Raw genomic sequence first — 24,510 nt, 5'->3', positions numbered from 1 at the left:
GAGTCACAAGTTTGGTTGAGAAGTTAGGCATCGCCTCTCCAATATATCTAATCATTCACAAATACCGTATTTTATATCAGAAGAAAATCCCAAAAAAAAAAGGTTTTTCTTTTTTGAAAAAACAAATCAAGAAGACCGTTGCTTAAGAGGGCCTCAAAGATGCTTATAAAAAGGGAAGCGCCTTCCTGGCTTCTTGCCGGACTTCTACATCTTTCCTTCTCTCGGAGACCGCCACTTCCCCTCCTACCCTTATACCTACCTTCCCACGTCCCTCTCCTTCGACTCCAAATTAGGGTTTCCTTCTCCTCTTTCCATGGCCTCCTCCTCGGTCCTCTCTCCCTTCCTCTCCCTCCACTGTTCCGTTTCTTGGATTGCTTATCCCTCTCCACTCGAATCTTCACATGTTGCGCGCGTTCTCGAGTTCCAGGAACTAGAGCGGGTGTCTCCATCGGTTCAAGAAGCAACAGCCCGTGGCCTTCTTGGGCGGCTCCTTCCGGCCTATCAAGCCACCTTCGAGTTTGAGATCCTTCCCAAGGAAACTGACCGATTGACGTTTCCTTCGACGTTTGAAATGATCCAGGAAAGGTTGAATGCTTTCAAACCCCTCAATCTAAGTTTAGGTTTGCGATTAAGTTAGGTTCTTGGTTTTTTTTTTTTTTGCGTGATCTAAATGTTTCTTGAATGCTGGTAAACTATCCGAAGTAGATGGAACCGAGAATCTTGTATGGAATAAATCCTATTTTCTTGTGTCTGTTTTCTACCTAAAATGGTTTCAAGTTATTTTTTTCCCCTTCTCTTTCTATCGTAACTGCTTGATTGCCTGCTATTTTAAGGTAATGCCTAAAAGGATTGAAGAAAGGTCGAATTTTTTCAAGCTTATCTTGTTTGTTTAGGTTTGTGATGAAGTTACGTTCTTACTACCTTTATTACGTGATTGTGAGCCAAATGTTTCTTGAACGCCAGTAAACTATCTGAACTGATCTCTGGTTTCTACGTTTAATGAACGCTTTTGGGAATTTTTGTTGGTGCTTCCAAGATAATTGCTTGATTGCTTTGAGTTTTTAGATAATGTTTGAAATGATCCAAGAAAGGCTGAATCTTTTGATATTTTTTGATATTGGTTTAATGTTGCGAAGAAGTTAATTCTTGCTAAGTTTTTTCTTGCATGATTGTGATTTAGATGATCCTTGAATGCTGGGAGACTATTGGAAGCGAATTAACCCAAAAGTCTTTAATGGAATCTTACTATATTCGTATCTGATTGGTAAAGTCCTACAGTGAACGGTTTCAAGAATTCTTTTTCTCCACTTTTTGTTAGGTAACTGCTTGATTACCATGAACTTTAAGGTAATGTTTGAAACAATCCAAGGAAGGCTGAATGTGTTTGGACTTTTTGATGTTCCTTTAGTTTTTTCGCTGAAGTTGGATTCTTCTGTTTTTTTTTTCTTTCATGACTGTGATTTAGATATTTCTTGAATGCTTTCAACTATCCGAACTGAATCAAACCAAGAAGCTTTAATGAAACGAGCATTATGTGATGTCTGATTTCTAAACTTTAGGTTTTCAATATTACACTTTTCATGTTGATTTCTACTTTCAGTAAATGGTTTTAAGATTTTTCCCTTTTTTTGTTAGATAGCTGCTTGATTGCTGTGACTCTTCAGGCACTGCTTGAAACGATACATGAAAGGATTCACAACTTTTGATTGTTCACTCAGTTTTGTGATGAAGTAAGTTTCTTGCTAATCCTTCTTCATTATTGTGTTTGATCTATATCTTGAATGCGGGTGAACTATCAATACTAAATGAAATCAAGAATAAAGGGTACAACTTTTGTTCTGATGGGTAAAGGTCTCTAGGATTGCTTTTTTTTTTTTTTTGTTGCTTATTTTTACATTGTAATGAATGGTTTCAAGTGTTTTTTTTTTAAAAAAAAAATCCTGTCTGTTAAGTAACTGTTCGATTGCCATGAATTTTTAGGTATGTTCAAAGCAATCCAAAAGAGGCTGCATCTTTTTGTGAGTCTTTAATGTTCTTTTTTTTTTGTGATGATTAAGCTAGATTCTTGCTAACTTTTTTTTTCATGATTGTGGTTCAGATATTTCCTGAGTCCTGGAAAACTATCACAATGAATCAAACCAAGAATCTTTTATGGAAAATGTACTGGTGGCTATGTGATTGGTGTAACTTTCCACATTTGATTTGATCCTACATGTCTAGCTCTTTAATTTATAACTCTAGTTCTGCCACCTGAAGTTCTTTAAGATTTCAATTTCGTGCTGATCTCAACTTTCAGTTAAGAGCTTTCAGATTTTTCTTTTTTAATTTTTAAAACTTTTGTTGTTATTAGATAACTGCTTGATTGCTGTGACTTTTTTTGTTATGTTTGAAACAATCCAAGAAAGGCTGAATCTTCACAAACTCTTCAATATTAGATATTCTATGAAGTTAATTTCTTGCAAACTTTCTGAACTGGATTAAACCAGAATCTCTTATAGAAATAGTTCTACTGGGTGTGTGATCAGTAGAGTTTACTATCCAAATTTGATAAGATCCTATGTGCCTAGCTTCTTAAATTATAACTTAGGTTTCACCATTTGAAGGTTTTCAAGATTAATATTGCATGGTTGTATCTGATGCCAATGGTGGACTCCAATATATCAAAAAGAGAGAGAACTCCCACATAAAAAAGAAATTTAGGGCCAACCGGTTCGTACTGGTTCGGTTCGGTCCGAACTGGTACTGAACTGTACCGGGCGCCGACCAGTATGGCACCTGGTACCGGTTCGGCGATCCTTGGTATTATCTCTTATGATCAAATCATTGTGCAGAGTCTATTGATCAATAACTTACATTCAGCACCTACTTCGATCTTTCATTTTGCTAGTGCTGAAACGTAATTTGTTTAATTATTTTTTAAAAAAATTTATTTGCCTGCTATTATTATATAGATAGAATATGTTATGGAGTGCCTGAAAAGGCTTTCATCGTTGGAGAGGCCCTTCACAGGATAGACGAATATAGGATTAAACGTTAACTTCAAGTTATGATCTACATTTCTGATGTCTCCCAATACATAAGATGATAACTTTGCTCCTCTTAGAAGTGACTGTTTTATTATAGTTTCATCAATCTGTGTACAAATTATACCTAGAAGATAGATGAGACAGTGGAAATTTCTCATAACATAGCATCTATTTTCTTGTATACATTATCTAGGATGTCATATGCTAACCTAATTTGTTTGTGTAGTCTTTACTCTTTGGTCTATGCTTATTTTGTAATAAATAAGAAATGGGAGACAATTTGTTTATGTTCATAATTGTTTACACTTATCTCTGATTTATGTGCTTATTCTTTAAATATGAAGTGGTAGACAATTTTGTTCATGTCTATGAAACTCACCTTCTCTTTGGATTTGTCCTTTTTTTTCATTGATTATTGCTTTCTTGCACCTTGTAGTTGTTTGTTGCATATACTATGAATTCAATGGTCCCTAATCCTCTGCTTGGATATCTATATGTAGAAGGTTTTTTATTTTCTGTTGTTTAGCTTACCTAATACATTCTGTTCTTTTTTTTTATCTCAGTTATTATCAAAGAGTAAGGCATTATCCTATTAAAAAGCCCTATCAGGCCTTTGGGATATTCTGATCAACCAGCTTGTCGTATTTGGACCACCCAATCATCTTCTATATAAATGACAGATGGTTTAGATCACCTCATAGGCTTGGTTTAGATTATCGCATCGGCTTCCTTCGGATATTCACTCTGTTTTGTACTGATCATATAGACTTATGATAAATGGAAATCAAGTAAAGATTCATGATAATATAATTCCCTGATCACCAGTATTTCCTGCTTTCTTTTTATTTAAGATTGATTGTTCAGTGATTTGATTCTTGACCATAATCCTTGGGGCAAATAGTGTGGAATTTTCAGCTGGTTTACGTTGGTTTTTAAAGTATTGGTATCTCGCACATGTATCTCGGGAGAAAACTGGTTGTGTACAGTTATCATGAATGCCCAAACCAGGGGCCCTTCCCTATGTTTCTAGGCCTATTCCATGGGCTTACTACCAGAATGCTGGTACATCCTGGTGTAAGCTACTGTACTTTCTGTTTTGTGAATTTTGTGTTCCTTATATGCAGTTATTCTTCCAGTCTTCCAATAGATCTAGATGTTTTCACCTTTTTTTAGTGTAGAGAAAAGAACCTCCATATCTACATCACCACATCTTATTCATCTGCATAAGTTTTTGTGGTTTCACATATTAGCGAATTTATTTCTGCAATACATATGTCATGATGTAATAGATGTATCCCCTGTTTTGCCACATGTTGTTCGTCTGCATAAGTCTTTTCTTTTCCTATGGCTGTCCGAGGCCATGTAACCATTATTAGATAATAAGTCCTCAGTTTAGCTTGTACAATACATTTTCTTTTTTCTTCTACTCTTTGTTGAGGTCCACATTAGCTATAGATAATATTGCAATTTGCTTGGAGTAGCAATGCAACAAAGGTTATAAAAAGTTATATAATGTTTTGTAGCACAATAAATTTAGGACAAGCGGTGCAACAAGTTCATGGCACCTACACTATAGTCCTCTAAGAAGATGTTATGTACTTTTGGATTTTTGGGGGCCAATGATGAAAGTCTGCAGCAGCTTCTTTTTGGAGTTTGATAACTTGACCCTCTTTCCTCAAAAAAGAAATTGCATCAGTAGGGCGTTCTGTAACTGTTTGTTGTATGCTTATACCCCAAGGTTCGCCAAATCGATACTGGGACCTATACCGGTCGGTGGCCGGTTCGGTACTGTATGAACACACAGTACGCAATGGTGTGCTGGTTCTGAATCGGCACACCATTTTTTTTAATATTTTTTAAGTTTGAATTAATGGTATTTTTTTTAATTTTTTCAATGATCTTAAGTATAATTTGATATTTCTTTATGCTTTTTAATGTTTATGTGATGTTTCTCCTCTCCTCCTCCTCCTCCTCTCTTCTTCCTCCTCCTGCTTCTTCTCCTCCTCCTCCTCCTTCTTCTTCTCCTTCTTCTCCTCCTCCTCCTTCTTCTTCTTCTTCTTCTTCTCCTCCTTCTCCTTCTCCTTCTCTCCTTCTTCTTCTCCTTCTCCTTCTTCTCCTTCTCCTTCTCCTTCTCCTTCTCTGCTTCTGCTTCTATTTCTTCTTCTTCTCCTTCTTCTCCATCTCCGTTTGCTTTTGCTTCTTCTTCTTCTCCTTCTTCTTCTTCTCCTTCTTTTGCTTCTACTGCTTCTCCTTCTTCTTCTTCTCCTTCTTTTGCTTCTGCTGCTTCTCCTTCTTTTTTTTCTTCTACTGCTTCTTTTCCTCCTCCTCCTCCTCCTTCTTTTGCTTCTTCTTCTTCTGCCTCTCCTTCCTCTCCATCTTCTTCTCCTTCTTCTTCTTCTTCTTCTTCTCCTTCCTATTCTTCTTCTCCTTCTCCCTCCTCCTTCTTCTGCTTTTGCTTCTCCTTCTTCTCCTCCTCCTCATCCTTCTCCTTCTCCTTCTCCTCCTCATCCTTCTCCTTCTCCTTCTCCTTTAGGGTTTTAAATAAAACAAGGCAATCAACTGTGTTTTTTGCTAGAAAGAGGGGTCTGTTGTTGGATTATAAGAATAGATTCGAAGATAAATAACAAAAATGGTAACAACAGATTTGATTCTACAGTATTACAGATTTGAGAAACTACAAGTGTTAAGGGAAGCAAGGCTAGAGTTTGCAGGCATAAATCATTGTTCGTAGCGGAAAGTTGTTAGGCTTGCTGCAATACTAGAATAAGGTCTGGTATGACAACAGCCATGATCTATCAAAACAAGGTCTGCTACGACGACAGCCATAATCTGACCCTGATGGTTGTTTGCCTTCGACAAATGGCTAGCAATGGCACAAAAGAAACAACTTTCTGTGTTGTTAGTTCTGCAGGTTGTGAGAGCCTAGTATGATTCTACTGCAGATTAGTTCACAGCGGCCTGTACTGGCTGGTTTAGCACGTACCGTATCGGTACCGAGGCTAATTGGTACGGTTCAGTCATGGAAAATGGTTCTCCCTGTGTATCGGTGCGAACCGGTCCGATTCGCACCCATACGCGTGGGGCAGCACGCCCGTGTGCGTGGGGAAGAAGGAAGAGAAAGAAGAGGAAAGAAGAGGAAGAAAGAGGAAGAAAGAAGAGGAAGAAAGAGGAAGAGGAGAAGAAGAAGACCTACCGATACCGGGCCTCGTCGGGGTGCTCGCCCTTTCTTGCTCGTGGGAGAAGGGGGAAAGAGAGGAGGAGAGAGAAGAAAGGAGAAGGAGAAGAATCGGGAAGAAGAAGGAAGAAGAGAAGGAAAAGAAAAAGAAAAGAAGAAAAGAAAAAGAAAAAGATGCTGCCGCGTGCGTCCCGCGCGCAGCCTTGCCCGTGGAAACGCAAGGAAATGCGCAGAAAATGTAGAAAATTTTTTTTCCGTGGGGCAACGTGCCTGCGCGACGGACCGGGCCGGTATTGGTTCGGTACGAACCGGCACCGACTCGGTCCGGATCGCCATTGGTATGCCGACCGGTACCGATTCGGTGTATCTTGATTGTGAGTAGGTTTTAAACTGCATAACCCGTGTGATCTGTTTATTCTTGATAGAATTAATTCTTGACCTGCTTTGAATCAACCCAAGTTTCATTAGTTTTTATGTTAGCTTTGCCCATCACAATGTTGCGTTGCACGAAGAAACCAATATCAACATGTATTTCTTTTAAACAGACAATTTCTCCAAGGTTTGATGGAACTTGTAGGTATTGTTTATTAAATTTATGAGAATCATAAAAAGCAAGTTTTCCAACTTCTTTAACAACCGAAGGAAATTTAGCATCCAAATAGCCTTCTTTTAAAGGATCGAAAATAGATGTCACATTTTCTTCTAATATTATAGCAGAATCTTTTATTTCATTAAGCTCTTCCTTAAAATGAGAATCTCGGGAAGTTTTTTCCATGACTATCTTTTCTTCCACTATATCTTTACGACCTTGTACATTATAAAATTATTTAGGTAACTCCTTTACCTCTTCTTTCAGTTCCATTGCCACACAAATGAACTTGATCCTATCTTTGCTGAATTGTTGCCCTATATCCCGGTATGATCTTAAGGCACTTTATTATGGCTTTCAACTGAAATTAGCTTCACTATTCTTGCATCTGCACATGTCTGATAGTTCTCTGGGAAAAGAGGTGCTTGACTTCTTTGTCTACATTGCTTTTCTACAAGCCTTCCACCACAGAGCAAAGATCTTTCACCAACTTGACTTTTGAAAATCGAGAAGTTTCTTCCATTTTTCCAAATTCTTCTCTTGGAGTCTTTTTGAAAATAGGTTGGTCATATCTATTCTGATGTTGATAATAGGAGATACCTTAAACAATTTCGTCATCCCTTCCCAATTGATAATAGGAGCTTGGCCTCAACAAATAATCCTATCCGCTATGCCTCTCCACCATATGCAGACTACACCTTTTAGTTTTGAATTAGTAAAATGGACTTGCATCTGGTCATACATAATATACCAATGAAATCAATCTTCTAAATCTGTGATCCAATTCAAAAACTCATCTGGTTCAGGATAGTGAAATTTTCATTAGGGACATGTTCATAAGGGCATTATTGATAATTAGAAATGATCCATAAATTGGATCGGCTGCTATGACAGAACATGGTGGCTTACTAGAAGCTCTGATACCAAACCGATGTAGGACGGTCTAAATGGTAGAGGTCTATAGGGTATAGGGAAGCAAAGACTTAAACCTATTATGTTGGAAATTCCAGCTTAGTAGTAACTTTAGGGTTTTAAATAAAACAAAGCAATCAACTGTGTTTTTTGCTAGAAAGAGGGGTCTGTTGTTGGATTATAAGAATAGATTCCATGATAAATAACAAAGATGGTAACAACAGATTTGATTCTAAGGTTTCCAGATCTGAGAATCTACAAGTGCTAGGGGCAGCAAGGTTAGAATTTGCTAGCATAAATCATCAGTTGTAATGAAAATATGTTAGGCTCGCTACAATACCAAAACAAGGTCTGGAATGACAACAGCCATGATTTACCAAAACAAGGTATGCTACGACGACAGCCATGATCTGCCCCTGATAGGTGGTTGTTTGCCTTCGACAAATGGTTAGCAATGACACAAAAGGAACAACTTTCTGTGTTGTTTGTTTTGCAGGTTGTGAGGGTCTAGTATGGTTCTGCTGCAGATTAGTTCACAGCGACAACAGAACAACTAGGCCGTTAAAAACAAAAAGAAGCAAAGCTGAAGGCAGAAGAAAGGAGTAAAAGAAGGATAATACCGGATTTGCTGTCAAATATCTTTACTATAGAATCACATCACAAGAATCACAAAAACCAAAAGCTATATTCTTTTATTTATAATACATGAAACCCTAATAGTCCCATTTTCTAACAAAACAGAAATCCTAATGATTTTTTTAACATCTCAGAACTACTCCTAATAATGCATAGTCATTGTTCATTATTACTATAGCATGAAGAATGCCATGAATAGTATTGCTACTGTAAATAGGTCCATATCAAGCTAACAATTAAAATTTAAGGTAAATTACAGAGAAACCTCTTCAACTTTTTGCGATTTGCACTTACACCCCGAGGACCCCAAAAGTTATGAATTAGTTACAATGCGCCCCAGCCGTCCACTAGAGTTAACGGGGAGTGAGAAATTACTAGTTTACCCTCCTTTAAAAAAATATCTAATTTTAGGAGAAAAACTGTCTGACAACCCTCTAATCCCTAATCCATACCTACCACCTTTTCTTCCTCCATTCCGGTAAGGCATCGGAGCTATCTCTCGCCTTTCTCCTCCATTCCAGTTGGGCATCTGACACAACCGTCTCAGCCCTCCTCCATTTTCATTCGCTCTTAGCCTGGCTAAGCCCCCACCCCCTAACTGCTACCCTCCTTCCACTCCTTCCATGTACGTGACCAAGGTGGAAGTCGTGCCCCGCTGGTGCGCCGATATGCTCAAGTCGGAGGCTATCTCCCGAACCCTCAAATAGGTAAGAGGATTCTAGGGTTTTATTTGAATATTGCTAAGTGTGTTGTTTAGTTGGTTTGAATATGTGATGCTATAAAAAATTTGAGCCATGTGTTCAAAGTTATTGTTTATTCTTGTTCAAAGGGAGACAGAAAAGTCCTATCTTCATTATACTCTTCTAACAAAGAAGAACTTACAGGAACCACAGTCCTTGCAACAGAATATTACCTCCATCCTCTAGAATATCAGAGATCCATGAGGTGGGATTATCCCTCAAAAGATGCATAATTTAGATCCTATCTTTCTAAGACTCCTCAATCAATGTGGTGCGAGTTTAAGTAACATCAAAGTGCAGTACTGTAGGGTATTAAAAACATGCACAATAAGTTATCTTCTGGTTGGTTCAAAGAAAAAGTGAATTATAGCAGAAGACTTCGAAGAATAATTCCGGCAGACCCATTTTTGACTTCTAATCCAAGTGAACCCTCCTCTGACCAAGGTTGTCTTTCCCTTTGATTTCTCCTCGATTACAACATCTGCTTCCCCTAGGTTCTTCTCACCTTGCATTGCTTGCTCTTGCAACCTTCTCTTCATTCAACCCCTCTACCAAGGTAACCATATTCTTCCATAAGCACCCACTGCTCCACCAAATCCTCCATCACCACCCTCTTCGCTCATGACCTCCTTCCATTGCCACCCCTCGCCATTCCCTCATCCTCCTCTGCCACTACCCTTCTTTTCTCGCCTTGCTACAATGGAGGTTGGGAAAATAGGAGTACAAGGCAGAACTGGGGGAAGGGTAAAGGAGAAGAGGCACAAGGAGGGAGATGATTTTCTTTTATATTTGGCTTCAAATCTGATGGTTATAATGTTTCAAATGATCAACTTATAGTCAAAAATTGAGGATATTCCTTTTAGAGAAGTTTGCGTGTTTGTGTGTGCGTGAGAGATAGAGAGCATTGTTAAGTATCTTGAAATTTTCAGATTCATATGTATGCATATAAACTGACATTGGCATATGCAACTATACTTCATGAGAGGTACAACAGGTGATGCTAAATGAATCAACAACATCTTTCTTTAGTTCGATTGCTTTTTTTTTTAAAAAAAGACTTTTATACTTCTATTTTCTTTTGTGTTCGATTGATTTGTGTACTTACAAACACCACTACTAACTTTTGAGTGGGCATGTGATTTATGTGACGTTTTGCATATACATCTATTGATTGCTGATCTAAGATTGCTTACAAAATTTTGGTCTCCTATATTGCAAGACCAAGGTTGAATATTTGTTTCTTGTGCAGAGTATGGTGGGACTAGTCACATATACAGGTGGTACAATTTCTCCATTTCCGTCTCCTGACTAACTTTTTAAAGAATTCTCATCAATGTATTTAATTTCTCTTATTTTTTCTATATTTTGTTAGAATTTACCCTTTTTTTTCATTTCCTTATTTTAATGTAATCAGAAAAATTCAACTAATAGATAATAGGGCAGGCTGTACTAGCTGCTCGAAGGCACAACAATTCTTCTTCTTTTCCAATTGTTTTCTTTTCTCCTAATTGTTTTCTTAATTCTTAACTATAGTGCGGTGGCTTTTCATATAGTGGATTTTTTAATAACATGATTATGTCATCTCCAATCTTTAATTTTTTGTTTCATTACAAGGAGAGGTATGAATGTCAGCATCAGACTCCTATAAGAATGTTATCTATGCTGAGCAAGATAAAAGGGATATAGGATACAGTTGTTTGTCTGCTAGTGTTTGAATACCTTTTATGTTAAAGTTATCGGAAACAGGGAGAGTTTAAATCTTTATATGATGGCACCAAATCTACCGTGCAACAATTTCAAGGCTAAAACTGATACTATAGAGCCAACAAAAACAAGGAAAGAAAATCCTCCAAATATGAACATGTCTGTTTTCATAACAAGTTGATTTATATATACATAGTAAATAAGTTGATTTGATGTGCAAATGTAGTAGAGAACAATAGAAATAACAACACATGCTCAAGATTCTGTAAGTGTTATTTTATGGGCTTTCTTGGGACATATTTTATGTTCTCTCAACTCTCAACTGTAATGTAAATAAAGGTTTAGAAATAGGCTGCTGACCAGGGATATTCCGGTTTCTAGGTCACATTGGGGGACATAGTAATGGAGATTGAGAACATGTCATGGTGCATTGAAGGGCTGCAATGCAACATGGGATTTTTTCTAGATTTAATTATAGTTATCAATTTTTTCTTGTTTATTTCCAGTTATTTTTAGTTTTACTAGGTCTTTCAAAATCAAAGGCTGCATTAAAAGATCTTAGATTTTAGGGTAAATTACAGAGACACCAATTCAACTTTTCATGATTTGCACTTACACCCGGAAAGTTCTAATTTTTTTCAATTAGACCTTAAAAGTTACGAATTGGTTGCAATATGCCCTAACCATCCATCTCCATCAGGATCCATGAATACATGATTGTCATGTGAGATAAGTTTAGACATGAAATACCAACAATACCCTTGTTGGATTAGAAGAAGTGATGTGTTTTGGTCGGAACGGAAGATCATGTGGTGATCATGTGACTCCCTCCATTCCTCTTTGTCTTTCTAAGCCAAGGCTTCCCAATCCGATTGAGTTTGGTTAAGGAAGAGAGGAGAGAGCGGAGGGAGGAAAGGAACCTGAAAATTGTCCATGGCTTCAAGTATGAACTTTGCCCAAAGCTCCTTCCAAACCTCCGACCAACATTTCCATCGGCATTTCAGCCACTAAAGCTGATATTTAAGGGTACTAACCAGCTCATACTCAAGCTGATACATAAGGGCGCTACAACTAATTCTAAGGGTATGGAATCGCATTTCAGTTTATGGAACGAGGTTATGGAATGACTTGAGCTACTTAAGTTCTAAACATTCTACAAACCAATTCAATTTGCTGAAATATAAGATGATACTTAAGTATTGGCAGAGATTGAGCTGATACTTAAGTTTTAAACATTCTGCAAACCAAACCAAGCTGAAAGTGTCGCATTCAACTAAAACAAAATTGAAAGTGTTACAAACAAGTGAAACGAAATTGAATGTTGATGCTCTGCCATAGACCAAAAGATATCATATTTTATAATACAAAAGCAAGATGTATCAAAAGTATCAAATTGTATCACAAAGTGTGCCATTCAGTTGTACAAAATTGTATCAAATGGTATCGGAAAAAAATGGTATCAAAATGGTATCAAAATGACAAATCCTCCATAGAGGCTTTTGAGAGTGCTGACTTCTTGAGGTTGCCGATGCTGCTAGTGTTGCAGCTGTTACCGATGCTGCTGGTGCTGCAACTGCTGCCAATGCTGTAGCTACTGATGCTGCTGGTGGTGCTGCAGCTGCTAATGCTATTGGTGCTGATGCTGCTTGGTGGCTAAGGCACTGTTTGATATGAATTTCTATCTTTTCTCCTCCACTGGCCCTATATCTTCCAAAAGATTGGTAATGAACCAACTCCAACTATCATTGTTCTCAGCCTCTATCACTACCCATGCAATGAGAAATATGCCATCCTTCCCATCTCTCCCAACTGCTACTAGTAGTTGCCCTGCCATGGCACCCTTCAAGTGGCACCCATCCAAGCTTATAATGGGTCGACATCCATTTAGGAACCCCTTCTTGCATGCATCAAAGCAAACATAAAGCCTCTGGAAGATGGGTTGCTCCACTTCCCTAGGTAAGGTTCCCATAAGCATGGTGCTACCCGGGTTTGTCTTCTTGATGATGTCCTAGTACTGTCAGAGCTTCCCAAATTGCTCACTATGTGACCCATGAATGGCTACAAGTGCCTTTTTCTTAGAAATTTGTACTTTTGACTTCTCTCTTGACCCATGCCACAAATCCTTTAACTCTCTAATTGAAATTGATTTGATATCCTCCATGTACTTCTGAATAAGCCATCTGGAGTTCGCATTGTGGTTTTCAAAAATGCTTACCACAATTTTGAGTGAGCTCAAATTTCTTAATTTGCAACCAATTCGTAACTTTTAAGGTCTAATTGAAAAAAATTAGAACTTTCCGGGTGTAAGTGCAAATCATGAAAAGTTGAATTGGTGTCTCTATAATTTACCCTAAAATCTAAGATCTTTTAATGCAGCCTTTGATTTTGAAAGACCTAGTAAAACTAAAAATAACTGGAAATAAACAAGAAAAAATTGATAACTATAATTAAATCTAGAAAAAATCCCATGTTGCATTGCAGCCCTTCAATGCATCATGACATGTTCTCAATCTCCATTACTATGTCCCCCAATGTGACCTAGAAACCGGAATATCCCTGGTCAGCAGCCTATTTCTAAACCTTTATTTACATTACAGTTGAGAGTTGAGAGAACATAAAATATGTCCCAAGAAAGCCCATAAAATAACACTTACAGAATCTTGAGCATGTGTTGTTATTTCTATTGTTCTCTACTACATTTGCACATCAAATCAACTTATTTACTGTGTATGTATAAATCAACTTGTTATGAAAACATATATGTTCAGATTTGGAGGATTTTCTTTCCTTATTTTTGTTGGCTCTATAGTGTCAGTTTTAGCCTTGAAATTGTTGCACGATAGATTTGGTGTCATCATATAAAGATTTAAACTCTCCCTGTTTCCGATAACTTTAACATAAAAGGTATTCAAACACTAGCAGACAAACAACCGTATCCTATATCTCTTTTATCTTGCTCAGCATAGATAACATTCTTATAGGAGCCTAATGCTGACATTCATACCTATACTTGTAATGAAACAAAAAATTAAAGATTGGAGATGACAATCATGTTATTAAAAAATCCACTATATGAAAAGACACCGCACTATAGTTAAGAATTAAGAAAACAATTAGGAGAAAAGAAAACAATTGGGAAGGAAGAAGAGTTGTTGTGCCTCCGAGCAGCTAGTACAGCCTGCCCTATTATCTATTAGTTGAATTTTTCTGACTACATTAAAATAAGGAAATGAAAAAAAACTGTAAATTCTAACAAAATACATTAAAAATAAGAGAAATTAAATACATTGATGAGAATTCTTTAAAAAGTTAGTCAAGAGATCGAAATGGAGAAATTGTACCAGCTATATATGTGACTAGTCCCGCTATACTCTCCACAAGAAACAAATATTCAACCTTGTCTTGCAATACATGAGACCAAAATTTTGTAAGCCATCTTAGGTCAGCAATCAATAGATGTATATGCAAAAGGTCACATAAGTCGCATGCCTCCTAAAAAGTTTGTGGTGGTGTCTGTAGGTACACAAATCAATCGAGCACAAAAGAAAATAGAAGTATAAAAGTCCTTTAAAAAAAAAGGCAATCGAACTAAAGAGAGACGTTGTTGATTCATTTAGCATCACCTGTTGTACCTCTCATGAAGTATAGTTGCATACGCCAATGTCAGTTTATATGCATACATATGAATCTGAAAATTTCAAGATACTTCACAATGCTCTCTATCTCTCTCACACATGCAAACTTCTCTAAAAGGAATATCCTCAATTTTTTACTATAAGTTGATCATGTGAGACATTATATCCATCAGATTTGAAGCCAAATATAAAAGAAAATCATCTCCCTCCTTGTGCCTCTTCTCCTTTCCTCTTCCCCCAGTTCTGCCACGTATTCCTATTTTCCCAACCTCCATTGTAGCTAGGCGAGAAAAGAAGGGGAGTGGCAGAGGAGGATGAGGGAATGGCAATGGGTGGCAGTGGGAGGAGGTCATAAGCGAAGAGTGTAGTGATGGAGGATTTAGTGGAGCAGTGGGTGCTCATGGAAGAATATGGTTACCGTGGTAGAGGGGTTGAATGAAGAGAAGGTTGCGAGAGCAAGCAATGAAAGGTGAGAGGAACCTAGGGGAAGCAGATGTTGTAATCGAGGAGAAATCAGAGGGAAAGACGACCTTGGTGAGAGGAGGGTTCACTTGGATTAGAAGTCAAAAATGGGTCTACCAAAATTATTCTCTGAAGTCTTCTACTATAATTCACTTTTTCTTTGAACCAACCAGAAGATAACTTATTGTGCATGTTTTTAATACCCTACAGTACTGTAGTTTGATGTTACTTAAACTCGCACTACATTGATTGAGGAGTCTTAGAAAGATAGGATCTAGATTATGCATCTTTTGAGGGATAATCCCACCTCATGGATCTCTGATATTCTAGAGGACGGAGGTAATATTCTTTTGCAAGGACTGTGGTCCCTGCAAGTTCTTCTTTGTTAGAAGAGCACAATGAAGATAGGACTTTTCTGTCTCTCTTTGAACAAGAATAAACAATAACTTTGAACACATGGCTCAAATTTTTTATAGCATCACATATTCAAACCAACTAAACAACACACTTAGCAATATTCAAATAAAACCCTAGAATCCTCTTACCTATTTGAGGGTTCGGGAGATAGCCTCCGACTTGAGCATGTCGGCGCGCCAGCGGGGCACGACTTCTACCTCGATCATGTAGATGGAAGGAGTGTAGCAATTAAGGGGTGGGGGCTTAGCCAGGCTGAGAGCGAATGGAGATGGAGGAGGGCTGACATGGTTGTGTGTCAGATGCCCTGTTGGAATGAGGGAAAAAGGCGAGGGATAGCTCCAATACCTTGCCGGAATGGAGGAAGAAAAGGTGGTAGGTATGGATTAGGGATTAGAGGGCTGTCAGATAGTTTTTCTCCTAAAATTATTTTTTTTAAAAAAAAAGAGGGCAAACTAGTAATTTCTCACTCCCCATTAACTTTGGTGGACGGCTGGGGCACATTGTAACCAATTCGTAACTTTTGGGTTCTAATTGAAAAATTAGAACTTTTGGGGTGTAAGTGCAAATCGCAAAAAGTTGAAGGGGTTTCTCTATAATTTATCCTAAATTTTAATTATTAACTTGATATGGACCTATTTACAGTAGCGGTACTGTTCATGGCATTCTTCATACTATAGGAATAATGAACAATGATCATGCGTTATTAGGGATAGTTCTAAGATGTTAAAAGAGTCATTAGGATTTCTATTTTGTTAGAAAATGGGACTATTAGGGTTTCATGTAATCAGACTTCATGTATTGTAAATAAAATTATGTAGCTTTTGGTTTTCGTGACTCTTGTGATGTGATTCCATAGTAGAGGTATTTGACAACAAATTCGGTATTATCCTTCTTATTTTACTGCTTTCTTCTGCCTTCAGCTTTGCTTCCTTTTGTTTTCTATGGCCTAGTTGTTTTGTTGTCGATGTGAACTAATCTGCAACAGAACCATACTAGACCCTCACAACCTGCAAAACTAACAACATAGAAAGTTGTTCCTTTTGTGTCATTGCTAGCCATTTGTCGAAGGCAAACAACCACCTATCAGGGTCAGATCATGGTTGTCGTCATAGTAGACCTTGTTCTGGTAGATCATAGCTATTGTCATTCCAGACGTTGTTTTGGTATTGCAGCGAGCCTATCATATTTTCATTACAACCGATGATTTATGCCTACAAACTCTAACCTTGCTGTCCCTAACACTTGTAGATTCTCAGATCTGGAAACTGTAGAATCAAATCTGTTGTTACCATCTTTATTATTTATCCTCGAATCTATTCTTATAATCCAACAACAGACCCCTCTTTCTAGTAAAAAACACAGTTGATTGCTTTGTTTTATTTAAAACCCTAAAGTTACTACTAAGCTGGAATTTCCAACAACATAATAGGTTTAAGTCTTTGCTTCCCTATACCCTATAGACCTATACCATTTAGACTATCCTACATCGGTTTGGTATCAGAGCTTCTGGTAAGCCACCATGTTCTGTCATAGCAGCCGATCCAATTTATGGATCATATCTACTTATGAACATGTCCGTAATGAAAATTTCACTATCCTGAACTAGATGAGTTTTTGAATTGGATCACAGATTTAGAAGATTGTTTTGATTGGTACATTATGTATGACCAGATGCAAGTCTATTTTACTAATTCAAAACTAAAAGGTGCAGTCTGCATATGGTGGAGAGGCATAGAGGATAGGATTATTTGTTGAGGCCAAGCTCGTATTATCAATTGGGAAGGGATGACGAAATTGTTTAAGGTATCTCCTATTATCAACATCAGAATGGATATGACCAACCTATTTTCAAAAAGACTCCAAGAGAAGAATTTGGAAAAATGGAAGAAACTTCTCGATTTTCAAAAATCAAGTTGGTGAAAGATCTTTGTTTTGTGGTGGAAGACTTGTAGAAAAGAAATGTAGACAAAGAAGTCGAGCACCTCTTTTCTCAGAGAACTGGCAGACGTGCAGATGCAAGAATAGTGAAGCTTATTTCAGTTGAAAGCCATAATAAAGTACCTTAAGATCATACTGGGATATAGGGCAACAATTCAGCAAAGATAGGATCAAGTCCATTTGTGTGGCAATGGAACTGAAAGAAGAGATAAAGGAGTTACCTAAATAATTTTATAATGTACAAGGTCGTAAAGATATAGTGGAAGAAAAGATAGTCATGGAAAAAACTTTTTGAGATTCTCATTTTAAGGAAGAGCTTAATGAAATAAAAGATTCTGCTATAATGTTAGAAGAAAAGGTGACATCTATTTCTGATCCTTCAAAAGAAGGCTATTTTGATGCTGAATTTCCGTCGGATGTTAAAAAAGTCGGAAAACTTGCCTATTATGATTCTCATAAATTTAATGAACAAGACCTACAGGTTCCATCAAACCTTGGAGAAATTGTCTGCTTAAAAGAAATAAATGTTGATAATGGTTTCTTCGTGCAACGCAACATTGTGATGGTCAAAGCTAATATGAAAACTAATGAAACTTGGGCTGATTCAAAGCAGGTCAAAAATTAATTCTACCAAGAACAAACAGATTACATGTGAAAAGCAGTTTAAAATCTACTCACAATCAAGGTACGCTGAACCAGTATCGGTTAGCATACCCAGTTCGGGCCGTATCATACCAGTACCAACCCGGTCTGCCGCGCGGGCGCGCTGCCCTACAGAAAAAAATTCTCCGCATTTCCCACACATTTCCTCGCATTTCTACGAGCGAGGCTATGTGCAAGATGTGCGCGGCTGCATGTTTTTCTTTATCTTTTCTTTTCTTTTCTTTTCCTTCTCTTCTTCCTTCTTCCCGATTCTTCTCCTCTCTCCTCCTCTCTTTCCCCCCTTTTCTCGTGAGCAAGGAAGGGTGAGCACCCCGACGAGGATCACCCTGATGAGGCCCGGTACCGGTAAGTCTTCTTCTCCTCTTTCTTTCTCTTCTTCCTCTTCTTTCTTCCTCTTCTTTCTTCCTTCTTCCTTGCACACGCAGGCGCGCTGCCCTGCATGTACCGGTGCGAACTGGTCCGATTCGCACCGGTACGCAGCGGAAACTGTTTTCAACTGCTGAACCGCACCGGTTGGCTTCAGTACCGATACGGTACGTGTTGAACCGGCCGGTTCAGCATACCATGCTCACAATATGGCACAACATTCAATAATTGGTATCCAACTTTGACCTAAAAGAACTCGAGATCAGATTCCAGCAACAGAACTGAATGATGGAGATCGAGAACATATCATGGTGCATTGAAGTGTGGATTTTTCTTAGATTTCATTATGGTTATCGATTTTCTTTTTTTATTTATTTTCTATTATTTTTAGTTTTTAGTAGGCCTTTTAAAGTCAAAGGCTGAGATTAAAAGATATCAGATTTTGATTGTTCATGGTGAGCAATAACTATACCTTATTAGGGGCAGTTTTGGAATTTTAGAAGTCTCGAATCAGGGTTTCTGTTTTGTTCTAAAACTGGACGCTTAAGGTTTGATGTAATCATACTTTACGCAGATTATGAATGAAAGATGGGAGTTTTTGGTTTTCTTTGCTCTTGTGGTGTGATTCCGTATGGGAGCTTTAAGGCCTCCGAACCCTAGATGTGATTCTTAGGCCATGGAGCGAGTCTGATATTATCCTTCCTCTCTTTGGACTGCTTTCTGTGGAATCACACCTAGGATTTGATGTTGTATGTAGTCATTTTGATGATCATATGCTGTCATCTTATGAGACTACTGCAAAGTTTATTCTCATTGATGCACTTTTCATGTGATCAATTCTTTAGTGTGTAGTTGTAAGGTAAGGCTGGGTTGGTTATTTTACCATCTTGCCGATGCTGATGTGCTAGCCTGGATAAACTTAATTTGGGCCTATTTCTCATATTTCTTTTGACCAATGATACACTCCTTTCGGTGGTTTCAAGCCACTGTCAATTTTTGCACACAGATAATTTTAGATGATGATACTTATTAATAATTGCAGCCCTTGCTTGGACCACACCTTGTAACCTGCCAAAAGTTTTGCACCAAAAAAAGCTACATTGTGTCCCTGCTATCATTTTGGTTCCCGCCTCAACAATGATGGCCTGACACTGTGAATTACATCAACCTTTGTTTGTTGCACCAGTTCTGCCCAACTAGATCAGATTGGGAGCAAGTTTGGTAATGGTGCCAGGCGTTGTGTGATAACTTGTTTATGTGATTCTTTGTTGCATCTCTAACTCTTTGGGTCTTCACAGTTAGTTTTGACAGGGTCTTCTCATCATCGAAAAGTAGTTTCGGAGGGAACCATTATTTTGTTGTAGATGTTTGTAGAACTTGGTTTAAGCTGCTCCAATTGTTTCCACTGTATTGTGCAGGTTCAATTGGTAATCCTGAATGCTAAGTTACCAAGAACAACAATAACCTCCTATGTATCTGATTAAAATTTTCTTGCATGCAGTGTTGTTGGAACAGTTACGTGCAATCTTGTTTCTATCCTTTCTTCAGATTAAAAGAATGAAATACCAGGTAAAGAATTCAAAATAATCTTTATGATGAAATCTAAACAGTATATTATATATATATATAAATAAATAAATAAATAAATATATATATATATATATATATATATATATATATTGAACCTTTTACCTATGCTATGGTTTGAACCTACAGTTTAGAGCAAGAATCTGTCATTCTGTTCGAAGTCGATATATATTCTATTCTGTTTGATATCAATCTTAAAAGATTTTTTGGATGCTTTTAATGAAATAGAAGCTGTTTTTTCTCCTTTTTAAAAAAAATTTGTTCTGTATATCTGAAGTATCGCATAATTGTAGAAAATTATTTGATAGTACTCTTAGTATCCTTAACATTATTAGCACTTATGTACGCTTTTAATTTTTTAAATGATTTTTTTTTTTATGTGCATTCTTTCCCTTTACTATTTTTATGAACCATATTTAATCTCATCTCATTGTTTTCCTGTAAGTCAATAGATAATAAATTTACCTCAACCTAGACACAGCATTTACCATGCACAGGGGCACATAAAAGACCACAGGAATTCAAGCAACCCTACGTGGTAGGAGGAAAAGACAGCGAGCTGCTCGGAAAAGAAGCGGTGCTTCTAGAAAGGTTGAGCAGCCAATCAGACATCAAACCTTCAAACAACGGCTCATCCAGTAGTGAACTTCAGAAAGAAACTGAGGAAGCCGCTTTTTGAGGGAATCTAGACGAGAAATCCGACGAACTTGAGGCCGGGTCAGAAGTCATGAATGAGATTGCTGATAAAAATAAGAACTGCCAAGCCAGGGCGGTTGGATCCTTTGTCACTCAGGTAATCAGCGGTGGCACATCTGTTATGACCTGGTTTGGTTGGAGGATGAACATCGCTAGATAACAAACAAAACTCTTTCTTTTTCCGATTGTAACGATGGAGAACATCTTTCAAACACGCTGAGCAACCGGTGATGCTGAAGTACTAAACGTATTGACAGTTTTTCATTACAAGAAGCAAAAAACACTTTAGGATGATCCGTGCGAAGCGTGCAGAGCAGAATTTGAGATTTGTGCTTGGCGAAAGATTCGCTTCTGCACAACAGGTTTTATTTGCATCCATCATCCTATCTAGCACATTAGCTCAAGTTTCTCGAGGTGATGTCTCAGCCGATGCTCATTAACAGTTCAATTCGACCAGATGATACGTGCTCTGCATGTGCTTATTTCATACAAAGTATATAATATAATCACCATGTTGTATTATTGGCTGTGTAACAATTATCACAGCTCAATGCATGAAGATTTACCATATCCTAATATTATAACAGCTTTAATGCAAAGCTGATGCTATTAATTTCCAGTTTTAGTCCATCATTTTCCATTATTGCATTATCACAATAGCCATTAGTAATGGCCACAACGGCGCATTACTGGCTATTATAAGGATCCATTATGATATAAATAATGGCTATTATTTTCATGCATGCCTCGCTAAAGATAAAAAGCATTTTTTTAAAAATTCAAATTTCTATATCATATTACCGCCGGAAGTGATTGTATGTTCAAGAAAATAATAACAATCTTTGAGCGAATGGAAGGATAAAACTTATCTTTATCTGTTATTTTCTATTAGGCACCACTGTAACATTGATTATGGAATGTAAAAATTTAAAGTGATATTTTTTTTAGGTGAATAATGATTGTTATAACCATTATAATGGTCGATAACAATTTTATTGGAGGTCTGTTATAAGGGTATAAAACATATTTAAAGCTTTGCTGAGAAGAATTGAATCCAGTGTTGAAACTATTAAAATGCCTATATTTTTTTAAAAAAAATGATAATGGCTGTTTTTTTAATTAATCACGACCTTTATTTATATTTTTTAAAAAAAGCAGAGAGAGAGAGAGAGAGAGAGAGAGAGAGAGAGAGAGCAGGGTGGCGAGTGTCAAATAGTTATTATAGAAACTAAAAAAAAATGCTTTAGCAGCTAAAAAAATATAATTCAAAAAATCACTGTGATGTATTTTCTTTGGTCCTTTTAAATTTGCATTATTCAAAAATAGCTGAAGTGTTGTTTGTTGCCTTCTCGCTCCTTTTGAAATGGCATTGAACTTGCTATACCATGAAGCAAAAGAACGGAGCAAAACAGTTCCGAGGGACCTTTTTGGCCGAAAATTCGAGGGACCTTTTCGAGTGATTCCTTTTGAGGTACCGTAGCATGCTGCTCTTTTTACCATGCTATGTAAACCGTGCCATGCGATAAAGTAACGTGAATACTACTGCAGGAAACTCTTGTAAATTACTGTAGTTACTCTTACATGGGTGGTTGTTGATGTTGTTGTTCTTCTCATTATTATAATACGCAAACTACACTAGTCCATGCACAGGGTCCTGACAAATGAACTAGCTGCAGTACTCCTATCATATGACCTTATTTCTTAAAGCAGCAAGTCTTGGTTCTCACGGTGGGTCCATGTATGCAAGTATTATTTTCCCATCCGCGTATGCAACAAAGCATACATAGAGTTTTGTATGATCCATTTTACTCTAACTCGAGATGTTAATCCTGCTTCATATTTTCCAAAAAAGTACAAGCATATCAACACCTAATTATGATTTCTAAATTTTCAATCATTCTTTAATCTTGGGATGTAAGTTGAGAAAGATAAATTAGCTGACCTGCCATCTTCTTGGAACCTGCAATTCAAGCAACTGCAGGTGTAGTTGAGAAAGATGAAAGTATTCCTAAAAGTTTGTGTAATGGAAAATATAATAGGAGAGGAAATAAATTGGATATATAAGTCATGTTGATCGGTGTATATTCAATAGAAGAAATTCTGTGCTATTGTTTCATCAAAAAAAAAAACTGTGCTATTGGAATCCTGCCTTCGGTGGTTAATTTAAAAGATACTGTAATAGCAGCCTCTTTTTCAAACATGAACCATTATGATTATTCCAATAAAAAAGGTTATGATATTTTCAGTATACAATAAAAAAATGATATATATATATATATATATATATATATATATATATATATATTATCTAGAACAATCAAAACTCATGGCACAGAAGTTTTTTTAAAAATGCTATAAAGAATAGTTTGATCTGCTACAGTAAAAAAAACTAGTGATGCGCTGGGTCATTTATACTCTTCAGCTTAAAAGAAAAACACAGTTCAAGTCTGTCATGCCTTTCGGGATTTTGAAACTATTGAGGCTTAGCTCAGGTATCTTGTAACTCTCCTCTCTTAGAGGGAGAGTGTTAGTTTGAACCTTATTGATGCATTTCAGGATTTTGAAATTATCACAGAGATAAAGTGGAGGTTTCAAGGGGTATTTGTGTTAGGATTGATGCTTGCGCCCGGAGTAGGCCAATGACCTTGTACAAAGAGCTTGTCATATGCCTTCCACGCAGAGCAGGCCTTCATCACCCCAACCAAGTACAGTCATCTGGTTCAGATTAAAGAAGAGCACTGCTTTATAGCAGGTCAGCTAAGCTGCTAATGGCAGAGAGCCATCTATTATTAGGCTTTGCATGAAAAGAGATGCTTCTGTTCATCACAACGACGGATCATGCATTACCCACCAACCAAACCCTACCATCATCATTACTAATTTTATCACCATGCCACCATCTCCATTATTATTGCTTCATCACTGTCATGCCTGCTACTTCAACATCATGACATGCACCACCATCATTGCACTGCCGCATCATCATCAACACTATACGACATAGAAAAAAATTTCCATTTCCAACCATCCATTGAAATGCTCAAGTTGCAATATGTTATCGTGCGCGTAGTAGGAAAACTTGCAAAGCAACCAACCGGCCACAATCCATAAACTTTCTCCCTGCTTGTTACATTGTTGCTCAGAAGCTCCAAGGGGCTGTTTGATCCCTTATAAATTTATATAGAATAAATAATCATAAAAATATGACTCTTTGTAAAAACATTATTTTTCAGATTTCACGACCTGACATATTTGATAAAATATATTTGATTAAAAACCAAATAATCTTCTTCTTTTTTTATAGAAGTTACTCATTTTGAGTTCTTTTTGGTATGTCTCTTTTAAAAAAACTAGTCAATCAAACAATCCAAAAATCTTTTTTTAATCTCCATCCATATAATAGGGATGCTCGATCAGGATGTGATGTGACTCCACTCCTAAAGTAACTCCACTTCTGCTTATATTTATCTTGGACTATTTTTTTTTATTTAACACCAGCTGCAAGCAACTTACAACTGCAAAAAAACACAGTCCAAGGCATCGACGTTGGCTAGGTACAGCAAATTGCTGGGGGCTTGGACTGTCCTTTCAATTCATGTGCAGCTTTCTCTTGCTCGCTATTTTGCATGGCCCAGCATACCCTGCTTTCTTACGTGCATCGTACGTCTTCAACTCTAATTGATTACAACGTAAATTCCTTATAAAAGTAGCCTTATCTTTCTCTTTCTTATGTTCTGATCAGTCTGGTGCATAATGATCTAAAATGGGAAGACTGTGGCAAGAGAGGGCCCACCTTGCCTAAAGCACTCATAACCTAAGACTTGAGACGTAGTGTTTGTCCCTGTCGACTCAACCAAAACCATGGTGACCACCTGATCTTGTGGTCCTTCTGAGGCGGTCTTCCCGTGGACGTTCCATGAAGTTAGTAGGCGAATCCTACTTAAACTCAACCCATCTCATGCAT

At 37.3% G+C, this 24,510-nt stretch overlaps 1 protein-coding gene across 12 annotated transcripts; it reads left to right on the top strand.

Moving 5' to 3' along the window:
* Positions 1–201: 201 nt before the first annotated feature.
* LOC108511254 (uncharacterized) lies at positions 202–22,611 on the top strand. 12 transcript variants are annotated; one of them, XM_088711454.2, is made up of 5 exons: positions 202–585; positions 1,640–1,730; positions 1,981–2,018; positions 19,765–19,832; positions 20,332–22,611. In XM_088711454.2, the coding sequence occupies exons 2-5, from the start codon at positions 1,684–1,686 to the stop codon at positions 20,527–20,529; spliced, it is 351 nt and encodes a 116-aa protein (XP_088567580.1). In that variant the 5' UTR covers positions 202–585; positions 1,640–1,683; the 3' UTR covers positions 20,530–22,611. The 12 variants fall into 12 exon arrangements, 4 of the variants coding, with proteins under 4 accessions (XP_088567580.1, XP_088567579.1, XP_088567577.1 ...); XM_088711453.2 differs by having other exon boundaries at positions 1,636–1,730; XM_088711451.2 differs by lacking the exon at positions 1,640–1,730 and having other exon boundaries at positions 20,348–22,611.
* Positions 22,612–24,510: the final 1,899 nt, after the last annotated feature.

The sequence above is a fragment of the Phoenix dactylifera genome, chromosome 15 (genome assembly GCF_051530095.1).
Source record: "Phoenix dactylifera cultivar Ajwa chromosome 15, Ajwa_hap1_PhDact_Kaust_v1.1, whole genome shotgun sequence".
Taxonomy (NCBI): Eukaryota; Viridiplantae; Streptophyta; class Magnoliopsida; order Arecales; family Arecaceae; genus Phoenix; species Phoenix dactylifera.
Note: the sequence above shows the minus strand (reverse complement) of the source record. Positions and strands in the feature narration are given on the sequence as shown.